Source organism: Puma concolor, chromosome A2 (assembly GCF_028749965.1).
Source record: "Puma concolor isolate L17-30 chromosome A2, mPumCon1.1.hap2, whole genome shotgun sequence".
NCBI classification, from domain to species: domain Eukaryota; kingdom Metazoa; phylum Chordata; class Mammalia; order Carnivora; family Felidae; genus Puma; species Puma concolor.
The window spans coordinates 113127560-113141878 of NC_141668.1; the positions used below are offsets into that span (position 1 = coordinate 113127560).

At 52.3% G+C, this 14319-nt stretch overlaps 1 protein-coding gene across 3 annotated transcripts in view; it reads left to right on the top strand.

Annotated features, from left to right (window-relative positions):
* The window catches only part of EEFSEC (eukaryotic elongation factor, selenocysteine-tRNA specific), a 252616-nt gene that overhangs the window by 113943 nt on the left and 124354 nt on the right, over positions 1-14319 (top strand). For all 3 annotated transcript variants that reach the window (XM_025922542.2, XM_086697291.1, XM_086697292.1), the window contains exon 4: positions 117-281. In XM_025922542.2, the coding sequence (XP_025778327.1) occupies positions 117-281 (165 nt within the window). The remainder of the gene's footprint in view (positions 1-116; positions 282-14319) is intronic.

A 14319-nucleotide genomic window follows, 5' to 3' on the forward strand; every position in this document is an offset into this window, starting at 1 on the left:
CCATTTCTGATCTGGGCCAGCTTGCCCCGTTCCTGGCTACTCCCTCTGCCCTCCTCTGCCCTGCCCCACTCAGCTCCTCTCCCCAGCAGGGTGTGGCAGCAGCATCTCTTTTCTAGCTCCTGACGTCCCAGATTCCCATCCCGACGAGGGACCCCTCGGGACCATTCCTCATGTCTGTGGACCACTGTTTCTCCATCAGAGGCCAAGGCACTGTGATGACAGGGACCATCCTCTCAGGCTCCATCAGCCTCGGCGACAGTGTGGAGATTCCTGCCCTCAAGGTCAGTCTTACCTTGGCCTTCCTTTTGGCCTGTCTCTCTAGCAGCAAGGGAGAGCGACAGTCCCTTTGCCTCTCCGGTGGCTGAGCCCTTGGGCCAGATCCCTGGGGCTGGCCTTCTGGCTCTTCTCTGCTCTGTCTTCTGTACTGCCCTGCCTGGATTCTGGAGCCACCACTCTCCCTAATCCTCAGAACAATACCCATTTACTGGAGGCCTGTGACGTGTCGTGATGAGCCTCCTGAGTGGGTGTTCTGTGTAGATAAAGAAACGGAAGCTCTAGAAGGTGTGGTGGGCCCAGGATCACCTGTCAACAAGTGAGGGTGCTGGGTGTACACCCTCCTTTTCTACCAGCTCCGTACGTCAGGGTGGCGAGTACATGTGCACTTATTTCTGGGTACTTTTTGCTTAGCTACAAGGATTTCAAGTTAAACACAATTAGAATCTTGTGTCACTCAGAGTCATAAAATCTGGAAGATATCCAGATGAGTTTTATATTCCCAGTGACCACTAGTAGGTGCCATGTTATCCCTCCGAAGACCTGTGAGAGGGATGGATAGCTGGGTATCTCCCTATCGCCCCCCACCTCCTGGTAACTACCAGCCTGGTCTGATGTAAAAGGTGTTCAATGGCCTTGATAGTTCCCATCTTCAGTGGGCTTTACTTATGGTTTTAGTTTGCTGGAGAAGAACAACTTAGAGCCTCCTCAACCACCCTTCTCTTCAGGGGGTATAAAGGGTGGGGAACAAGGCCTGGTTAGAACTAGGAAAAGCCTATGAGGAAACCTGGGGTCCAGGGTGGTTGTCTAGTTCTCAGAAGAGCCTGGAGTGCAGGGACACGGAGGCATGCACTTGGCCCCATGTACTAAGCCAGGGACAATACCAGCTTCTGGATGTGCACAGCCCTAGGTCAGTGAGTTCACCTTGCTTGCTAACTGGGAGTGCTTCCTGGAGGGCTGTGTTGAGACAGATTCTGTGGTTGTCTGGATCACTAGATGTGTTAGTCAGGGTCCTCCAGAAAAACAGAACCAAAAAGATGTGGTTATATACATATACAGAGAGAAAGGGGTGTGTTTTAAGGAGTTGGCTCACATGATTATGAGGCCCAGCAGGTCCAAAATCTGCAGGATAAGCCAGCAAAGATGGAGACCCAGGGAAGAGTTGCAGTTCAAGTCTGAAGGCTGTTCACTGGCAGCATTTTTTCTTCTTCTAAGAAGGTCAGTCTTTCTGTTCAGGCCTTTAACTGATTGGACAGAGTCTACCCACATTATGGAGAGTAATCTGCTTTACTCAAAGTCTTTTTTTTTTTTTTAATTAATTATTTAACTCAAAGTCTTAGTGTTAGTCTCATCCCCCCAAAATCCTCACATTGGGGTACCTGGGTGGCTCAGTCAGTTAAGCGTCCAACTTCAGCTCAGGTCATGATCTCATGGTTTGTGGGTTCAAGCCCCGTGTTGGGCTCTGTGTTGACAGCTTGGAGCCTGGAGCCTGCGTTAGACTCTGTGTCTTCCTCTCTCTTCCCCTCCCCTGCTCATGCTCTGTCTTTCTCTCTCAAAACTAAATAAACATTAAAAAATTAAAGAAAAAAAAACCTCACAGAAATATCCAGAATAGTGCTTGACCAAATATCTCAGTACAGTGGCTCAGCCTAGTTGACATGTAAAATATACCATCACCCTTTTGGGGGGGAGAACCATGATTATAGTGTCTGCCCTGAGGAAGGGGAGGGCAAGGGGCACCTATCTGTTGTGTTGGCCTTTTCTGGTCTAGGACAGCCTGGGAGGATGTAGGAGAGGGGTATTTCAGGAATGACAGGAATGACCAGGGCTTCCCCAGGTAAAGGAAATCTCAGGTTTAAATTACCCCCTTCACTCATTTTATGGTGCTGTGGCTGTTGCTTTCCTCCTGCAGGGCTGAGGTTATTAGGGAAGAGCCTCCTGACCAGGGAGGACCAACCAAAAGAAAAGCTTCCTTTATAGGCCTGAGACTGGCCAGGTTCCAGGGCTCCCTGGGGCAGCAGCAGGAGTTGAAGGACAAGGCCCTGCCCTTCCGAGGCCTAGGGCCTCCCCTGACATAGGACCCGAGTCCTAAGGTCATAATCCCCTCCTCCACTGGCTGTTGTAGCTCCTCCCCTGAACACCATTAGTCCTGGATAAATACCACTTAAATCAAATCCATGTTGCGCCAGGGACTAAAAGTGTAAATCTTAGAAAAATAAAGCACAAAATTATGAAAATAAACCAAACTTATATTTAACACAGTTTAGATTATTATGGTGCTGTGTGTTAATTCTTAGCTGGAATAGAGAATGAGTCAAATGCTAAATTTCTTTGCCTTCTGGGTCTTCCCTGAGGCAGACCCCAAGGGGCCACCCTGATCCAGTATCCCTTCTTCCTTGGGAGAAGACCTGTTTGCAGCCTGGGAGAGCAGCTGGGAGCAGGAAGGAGGTGTCAGAAGAACTCGCTGTGGGACATAGACTTTGAAGTGCAGTACCTGAGGGAGGAACAGGTGCTTGATGACAGGGTCAGTGGCTGCCATGTTTGACCGAAAGCGTGGACCCGGGGAGGGCCAAGGCAGAAATAGTCAGCCACGTTAGGCAGAGATGTTTGAGTGGGGACATGTTCTGAGGTCTTTGGCTACTTTTTCATCCCGATGAAAATGGAGCTTGCCTATCAAGGTCCCAGTTACTGATCTGTAGTACTTGGACACAAGGAAAGTGCTTGGCAAATATAAATTTAATTCGCTTGCTTTTCTTCACCCATTTCCCCCAGCCTACTTTTCAACCCTCTATTGTCGTGTTCTTGTCTAAGTTGCTAGTCAGGAAAGCATAATTTGTAAGTAGTGAACTCAGATATTTGGCTGAGGAATTTTCCAACCAAAGCATGGAACATGCAGCCTGGTTTCTCCTTTGCTGTGTCTAGTAAAATGTGAGAGGAAAGGAATGAATTGGAGATGGAACTGTTAGCAAAAAGAAGCCTGCGCTTGATGATTTGGGAGATTCTCTGCCTCTTCAGATTCCAAAGGATGCTAAAAGTAGGAAATTGGCTTTGAGAAAGCATGCTCTGGAGAAAGGCCAGCGGTGAGGCTAGACAGCCTTTGCTGTGGAGATTGGGTATGTGACTCGTGGATCCAATCAAACATCTTAGCAGAAGCCAGGACTAGAGACAGGCTTCTCCAGGAAGAATCTATAGAGAACCTTCTTGTTTAATGGTGGAGATCCCCTTGATATACATGGGAGACACGCGAGGTTTTTGAGAATGTTATATCTCAAAAACACTGGCAGTGTGGACTGAAAGGGACAGACCTGGTGAAATGTTTAAAAAAAAAAAATAGAGCATTTGGACTTCTAGTATTCTAATTGTAGGAAATGGACTGATAGAATTACTCTACTAACTCATGTTATCCTTTAAGAAAAGGGAAGAATGACTCCAGGGGCAGACCTGTGGACACAAAGGCAGAGGCCAGAGAAGCAAGCCTAAAGGCAGGGGCCTGTGGAGCCTCTGTGGGCCCGGAGGGTGGAGGACCAAGCCACAGAGGGTTACTTTCAGGCCAGGAAAGCTAAAGGAATTTGCTCTATTGGGTTTCAAATTTACTTGGGTCCAGTGACCTCTATGTTCCTTTCATTTTTTCCCTGTGCCTATATTTTAAAAGCAGAAAACTTGTCTTTTAGTTTCACACATCTGTAGATGGAGAGGCATTTGGCCCCAGGATGGATCATATCAGTATAACCCATGCCTGATTAGAGGGGTTAAATGATATTTTTGAGCGGGTGATACTTACAAGAGATTTTGGACTTAGAGTATGGTCTAGTGAGGTGAGAATTTGGGGATGTTGGGATGGGGTGAATGTATTTTACACATGTGAATGAAGTTTTGGGGACTGGAGGGTGGGGCGGACTGTAGTGGTTTGTAGAACTGTGGACCACAAAAGCCATATCCACCTAGAAGCTCAGAAATGACCTTACTTGGAACAAAGTCTTTGCAGATGTAATTAAGGTAAGGTTCTCAAGATGAGGTCATCCCTGTTAGGGTGGGCTCTTTATCCAACGGTGTGTGTCCAGTGACACAGATTGACAGAGGGAAGGGCTAATGAGGCTAGAGGCCAAGATTGGAGTTATGTGGCCCCAAGCCAAGGAACGCCAGTGGTTGCCTGAAGCCACCAGACACTAAGAGAAAGGTAGGGAAGGACTTCTCTCTGAGAGACTCCAGAGGGGACCAAACCCACTGACACGCTGATTTTGGACTTCTGGCCAACAGAACTGCGAGAGAATAAATTTCTGTTGTTTAACACTACCAAGTTTGGTAGTTGGTTAGGACAGCCCTAGGAAATGAATACAGATTTTAGATGGAAAGGACTGAAGTCAGAACAAGTCTGAAGTCCTTTGCAGTTATGGGCAGGCCTCTTAACTCCACTGAGCTTGGACTTTGTCATGAGGAATGGCAGGGGTTGCCATGAGAGCTGAGTGTGTGTTGGCAGTAGAAGGCTTTACAGGTTAACATAGAGTCAGTACCGCTGCATACTGATGGCTAGCTCTGTTCCTTCCTTCCTTTCCTGTAGTTCCCACCCAACAGATGAGAAAACCTAGGCCCAGGGCTTTGTTCGCAACCAGACAGCAGAGCCGGCATTTGAAGCCATTTGTCTGGCTCCAAAGACCAGGCTCTGTCCACTATACCCACTGCCCCTGGAGACCCCAAGGAGATGGTAGGTACCAGTGGCGTTTCCTCCTTGGGGAAGGGCAGGACCCTCCAACCTCCAGAGCAGCTTTGTAGGTGAGCCGGGTACCCCACTGAGGCCTCTCCTGGGCCACGGAGCCTATAAAAACACATTTCAGAAGCTCCTGAGGTCTAGAGCTCCTGACCTCCTCTCACCCCCCACTTTCCACTAACCATAATTAGTGGCCAGTGCCTATTGGGCACTGGGGACATTGCAGGGTGGGGGCTTTAAATTAGATGGCCCTCCTCCCAAACCTGGTGACATCCTTGTCAGATTTCACTAATCAACTTGGACACATCTGACCGCTTGAACTCCCTCAGAGGCAGGGCACAGCCATTCCAAATAAACAGTCGCATTCCCCTCTTGGCCAGGGCTGGCCCGCTGGAGCCAGTCAGACCCTGGCCCCTGTCTCTGCTGCCTGTGTCCATTCCCAGCTGGGGCCCATTAGCCAATTGAGGAAATGTTGGGGAACGGGAATGAAGGAGAAAAACCAAATCCCACTTAGAGCCCAGAATGGCGTAAACACCAGCCATCTTGAGATTCGCCAGCCTTCTCCTCAAGGCTTTTTGGCCTGGGAAATCCCTCTGGTCGCATCTGATCCTGGGATTTTCGGCTAGTGATGTTTCCAGTGGGTATTGGCTGTCAGAGTTGTAGCGTCAGAAACTGTCAGAGCCACACACCATGGAGAGAGAGAGAGAGAGAGAGAGAGAGACGTCTGGGAGTTCAGAGGCAAGTTCTTGGCCTCTCTCTGTCTCGCTGATTCTTCACAAACTCAAGTCTTGCCTCAGTCTGGGGCCTCTGGAAGAGGGGCACTATGGTGCGGTGCCCACTGGGGATGGCGGGTGGAAGGTTCCTAGCACCGAGTAGCACGTGGGTTTTAGGCGATAATTCTTGTCTTTATTGTTGCCATTCAGCGTTACTTTCCTGTGGAATTTCTCTTGTGGGGTACGGGAGGAGGAAATGGCAGGGCACTTTCCAGGTTGCAAGGAAACAGTTCTTTTCAGGACTGCTAAATGAGTCGTTGAGATGGAAATACGCGTCACGGCCCTCACATCAGTTTTCTCATAATGGTGACAAACATTATTAGGTATATAAAGATGCCTATTTAGCTGGTAAAACTGTTAGAGGAAAGATCAGAATTTGATAGCATATTTCTCTAAATTGAGTTCATATTCAGACTTATTTTTTCCTTTATGAACACCTCCAGAAAGGAAAAAAAAATTATCAAATACCACTAGACATTGTTACTCTGACCTTTGCCTCCACTCTTGGGTGTTGATCACAAGGTGAGAAGAGAAAGCCGTGGCATCTGGAAAGATGCATTTTCTCCCATCAGCAAGCCCACAGCCGCATCCTCTGCCTGACCTGCCCTGCCCCTACTCCTAGCAACCCTCCTCCCCTTGTCCTTGTTTTTCACCCAGAAGCCTTGGTGGGCTGTCCCCCTACCCTGGAGCACGTGACCTCTTCCCTTCCTCTGGATTGTTAGCTGCTGCCTCCCATGGGTGCTCTGGGTCAGCAGTTAGGCACTGCCTGGCACTGTGTCTGTCTCTGTGCCTGCGTCTCCCACCACACTCATCTCCTGGAGGGCAGAGACTGGGTCCTGTCCTTCTCTGTGCTCTTAGCACCTGTCCTAGGGCTAGGGTCAGAGGAGGCCCCAGAAACTAGTTGATGAAAAAAAAAAAAAACAGTAGGGAACACCCATAAAGCAAATAAATGATTTGTTTTGTAGTAGGATTTTGATTCAGAATAGATGGTGAACGACTGTGGATGGCTGGGTTTGCAGCGGCTGCTCCCCAACCTCGTGGATCCAGATGGAGAAGCCTAGAGTCGGGAAGCTGGCTGCTTCCTATACCGGCAGTCTTCTTTTTGAGGCTCGAGTCTTGATGCCTCACTGGTGGGTAGCGCGAGATATTCCTGTGTCCCAGTGCCAGCTCATTTTCGGTTATAAACCAGGGGCCCAGGGCTACAGAGCGGCTTCCCGAGCCACCTGTGCACATCAGCTCTTAAGACTGAGCTCCCTCTGTTTCTGTGTCTTTTATCAAAAATGTAAAGCCTGATCGTCATCCTTGATCATTTCATGTTTCAGAAGATCTATAAAGAAGGAATGCTTTTTGTGAGTTTGATGTTTTCATGGTTGTTGGCCTTGGGGTGGAAACTCCTGGGAGTCCGTTCTCTGTACCTGGATGTCACATGTGCCAGGGACGTGGAGCTAATGGAGCACAGGGGGACAGGGAAGGAGAAAGGGGAAGGAAGGAAATGGGGAACAGTTTGGAAAAGCCAGGGGAGAGGGGGCAGAGGCAGAGGCAGGCGTTGATCAGGTGCCTGTGGTCAGATCAACTTTCACTTGGTGTCCTGTCTCAGGGTGGCGAGTGGGGGGGTGGTCTCTGCCATCAGGCCCTTGCCCTCAAGCTTCCCCTGTCTCCCGCTGGGACTGCAGCCCTCCCCTGCTCAGGTGCCAGCCCTCCAGCCCAGCCTCTCCCTGCTGACAGAGGGACAGATGGCGAGGTCTTTGTAGAGCCGTGCTTGGTCCCACTTATCTGCTGGTGGGCCCCTCGTCTCCAGCATGAAATCTGAAGTGCTCTGTGTGGCAGAGAGCTGGCTGTAGCCTCCCCTTTGTCACCTCTCCAGCCTCAGTTGCTTTCTGTTTTTTTTCACCACCTCCCTGCTGCCCAAACCACCAGTTTGTTCTCTGTATTTATGAGTCCGTCTCTGTTTGTTCGTTCATTCATTTTTTGGATTCCACACAGGAATGAAGTCATGGTATTTGCCTTTCTGTGTGTGTGACTCACCTCTCTCACTCCGCCTCAGTTTCTCATCCCAGAGCAACACCACATCTCTTGTGCTCCGTGTGTTAGTTAGGGCCCTGGTGGCAAGTGACAGAAATCCAGCTCAGACTGGCCTGATGTGAAGGGGACAGGCTGGTTCCATTACTAAGCCAGGTGGGGCTGGTGCCTCCCTCCAGACCTGTTCTGTGTGGGCCACTCTCCCAGGCCTAGTCCCTGCACCCCGGCTTTCTAGTTCCTCCTCCTCAAGTGTAGGATGTAGTGGCCTGTGGCCTTGGGATTAGCTCCCCAAGTCCATTCTACCCAGAGGATGTCTGGTACGTGAGGATGCGCCTCCCCTGCCAGTGACTGGTGAGCCAGATTTGGCCAGTGAGATGGGAAGGGAGGTCTCTTGGGGGGTTTCTCCTGCTACTGGACGTTGAAGCAGGGAGGGCCATGTGACCTTTGGACTTGAGGGGTAAGTTTGAGGAGGAGGCATGCAGAAAGATGCCAGAGGAAAACAGCCCAAAGCAGGGCCCTGACGAGTGCCTGAGTCTGCCCTACCTCAGCACTTGGTGTTAGGAGAGAAATGACATTTCCTTTCTGTTCAGTCAGACTCGTCTGCAGTTATAGAATGGGATATGCTTGGCTGGCTGGACCAGGAGCTCAGCCCTAAGGCCAGGACGAGTGCAACAATTTGCTGGGTGAGCTGGATTTCACATTCACCCACCCCTGGAGCAGGGGTGGGGACTACTGGGAAGAATGGTTCCCAAAGAAGTTGGGGTACTGATCTAGGAGATAGACGCCGGGCAGGCAAAACTGAGAGACATCCACATACTTGGTGTTGGTTCCTGCGTATGGCTGCCTTGACAGCCCGGCCTGGGACACAGAGGGGCTGAGCTTGAGTCCCTCCCCCTCACTTATTTGCTCGGGAAGTTACATCACCTCCTGGGGCCTGTTTTCTCCTGAGCTACTTGTGAAGATTCAAGGACATTTATGTACTGTGCTTGTAACCAGACCTGCACATGGGGATCGCTGTCATTGTTATCACGTGCCACTCTGAATCTTGTCTTTCCTCCCATTTACCGTGCATTGTTACTTGGCCCACAGAGTGCAGTGACTCAGGGGTGGGGTCCCTGAGCTTAGCATAGCCTGCACACCACCCCCCTCAACCCTGAGCACCTTGGCGCGGTGAGACCTTTGCCTGTGCCCCGCCTTCCTTCTGGCCTGGGGATCAGAATCACATCTGCAGCTGAGTTGTAATATCCTGTTGTCTCCCCAGCGAGGCCCTGAGAAGGAAGGACAGGCGACAGGCGAGGACAGAGATTGATCTCAGAGCAGGCAGGGAGCTCAGGAAGGTTTTTCTGTGTAGGTGCTGTTGTCAGAGGCGTGTGCCCAGCATGGTAAAGATCTAGCAGGCTGCAGGATACCGCCTCCCTACAGGCCTTTTCCTGTGGGCTCCCTCTGGCTTGTCCTCCCCTCAGTCCCAAGGGAACCGAGTGCCGTTCTGCCTCAGCCCCTGGATAAGGCTGCAGTTTCCTCTCCCAGAAGCCCTCTCTTTTGTTCTTGTGTGTTTGTCTTCCTTTATTTCTGAGAATGGATTTCATCACGCTCATGTGTCCGTCTACAGAGATGGTGCTGACACCCACCGCCCATACTGGGTCCTGATCGCTCAGACGCTGGTGGCTGGATGAAGAAGGCCACCACGTCTGGCCTCGTTGAGGTCCAGCTTCTCTTAGTTTAGCCTCAGATGGCTTCTAGAAGTGTGAGTTCCGCAACACAGCAGGGTATTGGGCCGGCATGGGGAAGGAGCCTCAGCGCAGGCAGCACTGTAGGATGGTTTGTTGGCTGTCTTTGAGCGGTGCTGTGTCCCAGGCTTGGGCCTAAGACCTCTGGAGGTGTTCATTCTGGGCTTCCAGCGGCCCTGGGGGAGGTGCTGTTGTCCCCCATTTGATAGGCGTGGAACAGAGACACAGAGACAGAAATCTTCTATAAGCTAATTAGTGGAGGACTCTGGAGTCAAATTCTGGCAGCCAGGCTCTCCAATGTGTGCTCACTCCAGCTCCCTGCACAGGCATGAGGAGGCCACTGAGGCCAGCTCGACCCTGTCCCTCTCACATCAGATGAAGTCGTTATGGAGATGACCCAGGGACTCTCAGACAAGAAGATCCTGGAACTGACTTTAGAGGTGCTGTTTCATTCTGCCTTATCCTTCTTCATAACTCCACGGGACCCTCCGTCCAGGAGCTGGAGGTCCTGGGCCTGTCCCAAGAACAGCTGTGCGGGCAGGGGCCACAGCTAGCTTCTGGTGCCTGGAGGGGCCCAGACCAACCACAGTGGGCTGCATCTGATCCTGGGCGGTCTGAGCATGCCCCACCGTCCTCTGCAGAGCTGACCCTGGCTCTCTCAGGCCCCGATTGGAGTGGGGGAGAAATGGCTGCTACAACCCCAGCGGTATCCTCTGAAGAAAGGGCAAGAGCCCGGAGTGGCTGTCCAGCCCACCCCAGCTTAGTTCTGCCCCACTGCAAAGGCGGGCCCCCTTTGTGAAGCTGCCAGCTCATCTGGTTGTGCTCGGTGTATATTCTGAGCCTTGTGCTCACAAATGTGTGGGCAGGTTGGGCTCAGGTTGAGCCCTTTTTCGGGACCCTGAGGCCACAAATAAAACCCGTCCCAATCCAACCAGCTGCTTCCCCTGAGGGCAAGAGTGGGCACTGCCCCCCTGCAGCTTCCTGCTACTACAGCTCTCACTAGGCTGGATGGACATCTTGGGAGCCAGCCTCTCGCCTGCCCACCCGAAGCCTGAATGCAGGCACCCCCACTGCCCACACGTGCCCTTCCCTTCACAGCCGACGTGTAGTATAGCCAGGGAGGTGGAGAGCAGGGCGTTGAGCACCACTCTGCCTGGGTTTGCATGCCACACACCTGCTCTGTGACCACAAGGAAGCCGCCTCACCTGTCTGTGCTCCAGCTTCCCCCTCTGTAAGGTGGGGGTAATGTTACCTACGTCAGAGAGTCACTGTAAGAATTAGATGGGTTATACGGCATCTTTTGATGGCGCTTAGGTTCTAGGACGTGCTCAGTAATCATCGCCTATTGTTACCACCACGTGAAACCTAGTGTCCTTCATGCCTTGGCCAGCACCCTACAGGTAGAGCCCTGGTGGCCAGGTGGCACCCGCAGGTTGCCGGGTGGCAAGCAGACACAGAAGTGGCAAATGTGGGGTCGGAGGGGAGCGTGGCTGGCTTCCAGACCTCTCCTGAGGAAAGTGTGTGTCCCAGACCATGGTGGCCTCACAAGACCCCCAGAGTAGCCAGGGGACCTGCTGTGCCCTGCAAGTCGTTGTGTGAAAAGCCCTCAAACGTATAAAAGCTTCCGAGTCAAATTAAATCAGTTTATTGTGTCCTGGAAGAGGCTGTGATTCAATTAGAAAGAACACTAATGAGTGCTATGTTGTGGCCTAGGCACCATGCCAGGGCAGTCCCTGCCCACGCTCCAGGCAGGGGACCAGGGTCTGGGGTCCTGGGTGTGATGCCCAGCTGTGTGACCAGGGGTAGGTCCCTCCCCTCTTTCCTGCCAGGCCACCTTCACAGAGAAGTAAGAATCGTTCTCACACTGCAGCCCTTCCTCCCGTGGGCCTCGGGCAGCTGCTTTCCCAGTGCTCTTGACCCCACCGCAGTCAGGTGAGTGTCACGGGGAGGCACCCACTCAGCCCAGGGGAACTGGCACAGACATGAATGCGGGCTTACTGAGACTCCCGGGGGTGCTGCAGTTCCCTCCTCGGCTGTGGGCCGTGGCTAGTATGACGTGCAGGCCTGTCATTGAGGGGGTGGAAAATGTGAGCTGGCAGCGAGGCCGAGAAGGCAGGACCTAGAACACTGGGGGCCCAAAGGGGGCTTCCTCCGTCAGGAAGTGGGAGCCCAGCCAGGATTAGAGCACTAGTTGGAAGCAGTCTCGCTGCAGAAAATGCTCAGTCAGCAGCCAGTTGACTGGTGCTAGGCTGTGCCCAGTGCAAACATGGGTGCCGCCTGCCCCAGGGAAGAGTGTTTGATCTTTGGCCTGAGGTCCATTGCCTTCTTTCTGCCCGGAAGCAAGTTCTGGTTCAAGCAGGAAGCATGGCCATACAGGTTCTGTTTAACCAGGGAGATTGCACACCCGCGAAGCCAGCCCTGAGTGCAGCCTTCTCACAGCACTGTCGGTGCCTCTCTCGTTGAGTTGGGCGCTGAAAGCTGTCAAAGCCCAGGCTGACCCTTGGGGAGCCTGCTGTGGGAGTAGGTGGCATAGGGGTGGTGGGCCGGCAGGCAGCTGTCTCCCCGTGGGGGAAAAGTATTAAGTGAGAACACCCGGCGAATACCCCGGGAGAGCTTTCAGCCCCGCTCCTCGGATGGGGCGTACTGAAGCTGAAGCTCAGAGGACAGTGGGGAGCTTTGCCAGGCCATCCCAAGCAAAAGAGTAGCATGTGGTGAAACCCAGAGGTGAGAGAATGCTGATACGTCCGCGGGAAGCGTGACGTTCATCGTGGCAGAGTCTGGGAAGAGGACTGGGCGGCACGTGGTTTTGGCGATCTTCCGAAGATCGCTAGGAGGGCTGGGCTTCGGACATAGGGAGGGTGTTCCGAAGGCCACGTCTAGAAGAGGCTCTAGCAGCGTCATGTCCTATGGTAAAGTCCCACGTGGCTCGAGAGTACGCCTTGTCCTGTTGGGGAGGCACCGCTGCACCCAGGAATTAGGCTTCTCGTGAGAGAAGTCTTCTGGTGGTTCTGGTGCCCTGCTCCTCTGCTCTGGGCCCCGTGTTCTGGTTTGTCTGGGCTCCTTCTTGCTCTCCACACCCTCCTGGTTTTGGACCCCAGGCTCGGTCCCAGGCCCTTTGTGCAGTGTTTGGAATAAATCCCTCATGGAGCTTCTGTTCCTGGCTTTCCTCCCCTTGACAGGAATTCAGGGCCTAGCGGTATCTGATCCGTTACTTCTCATACTCAGCTGGGGGTGAGGGTGGGCCATTCGGAATCACTGAGGATGCTTGTTAGAAATTCTCAGCTCCACTCTAGTTCGCTAAATCCCAGTCCACAGGAACCAGGGAATTAACGTCCAGGAATTGGGGGTCTGGAGTTGGACAGACCTGGCTCACATCCCTGACTTGCCATGTGCCGTGTAGCCACCTCCCTCTGCCTCGGCTTCCTCACCTGCACAGCAGGGAGGTATGGATCACAGCGCCTGCTTTGCAGGGTCACTCTGAGAAGTAGGAGGGGATAAAGACCTCACATAAAGTGGCCAGGGTGTCCACTCAGCACATATCATTGACTACCTACTGTGCGCCAGGCGCTAGACCAGGTCATAGGGGTCGAGGGTGAACAAGGCAGGTCATATTTCTGTTGTCACAGAGTTTACCTTCTAACGGTAGGGGGTATGGGCAAAAATAATGGCCTGATTTACCTTATGGTGACGTGACTGAGAACAGCAGGGGTTGGGGGCTGCTTTAGGTCAGGAAAACTCTGGACACAAAGGATCTGGACTGTCAGAGCTCTGGGGGAAGAGCACAGTGGCAACATCATGCAGCCCCTGTGATGGAGAGGAGGGAGGTAGGGGGGAGGGTAGAGAGATAGAGGGGAGGAGATCATCGAGGGCCTCGGAGGCCATGGCCAGGGTCTGGGTTTGACTGTGAACACACAGTTCACTAGGCTTCCTTTCCCTCGGCTGAAGGAACCATTGCCGGGCTGGCCAGGGTGCCTCTCCCAGCCCCCACCAGCCCCTCTGACTTGGCACCTCATGGAGAGGCAGGCCAACTTTCAGCTTGTGGTGAGTCCCTAACTGCCCTGGCAGCCTTCTGGGGCTCTGCTGGGACCTTTTTGTTTTTATTTTTCTTGTTAAAGGAAAGTTGAGTGTTTCCTGAGTGTGCATAAAGTCAATGCACCACTTAAACTGAATATTTCTAATTCCTTCTTTTGAGAAATAAAACAATAATAAAAATACCATAAACTTTGCTTTAATTGTTCACAGGCTTCAACTTGTAATCATCATAGGGAAAGGGCAAGTGAGATGTCTTATTAAAATAAAGGCACTCGCCTGCTTTTGTTTGAAGTTTTGCTAAAACGCCTGATTATGACATGTCCGTGTTTAAAAATAAATTCCAGCCATTCAGGGTTTTCTCTTTTTTTTTCTTGTTGTCTTTTCCGAAGTATTTAAATGAGATGATGCTGGGCCAGGGTAACTCGGCGAGTCTGAGCCAGCCTTTGTGGGACGGGGCTGACTGTGGCGCAGCTGCGGCCCCTGCCCCCATCAGACCGCACCACCAACCTCCTTGGCTTTGCTAGTAGTCACCAGCGTTGGTGAAGACACAAACGGGTGTGCAGATGAGGACGAGTCCCCGGTCTGCATAACTGCCTCTGCGGGCCGCACAGCATACTCTTTCCCTACATACACACACCGGTAGAGTTTTGGCCCAAGGTAGGGCCTCCTTGGGACCCGGTAGAGCTCCCTGAGAGCGGAGAGCAAAGGTACCAACCGAGGCTGAGGGTCAGAGCAGACTTTCCCGGATCTGAAGGCGGAGGAGGACTGATCTAGGAAAAGAGCTGAGGCG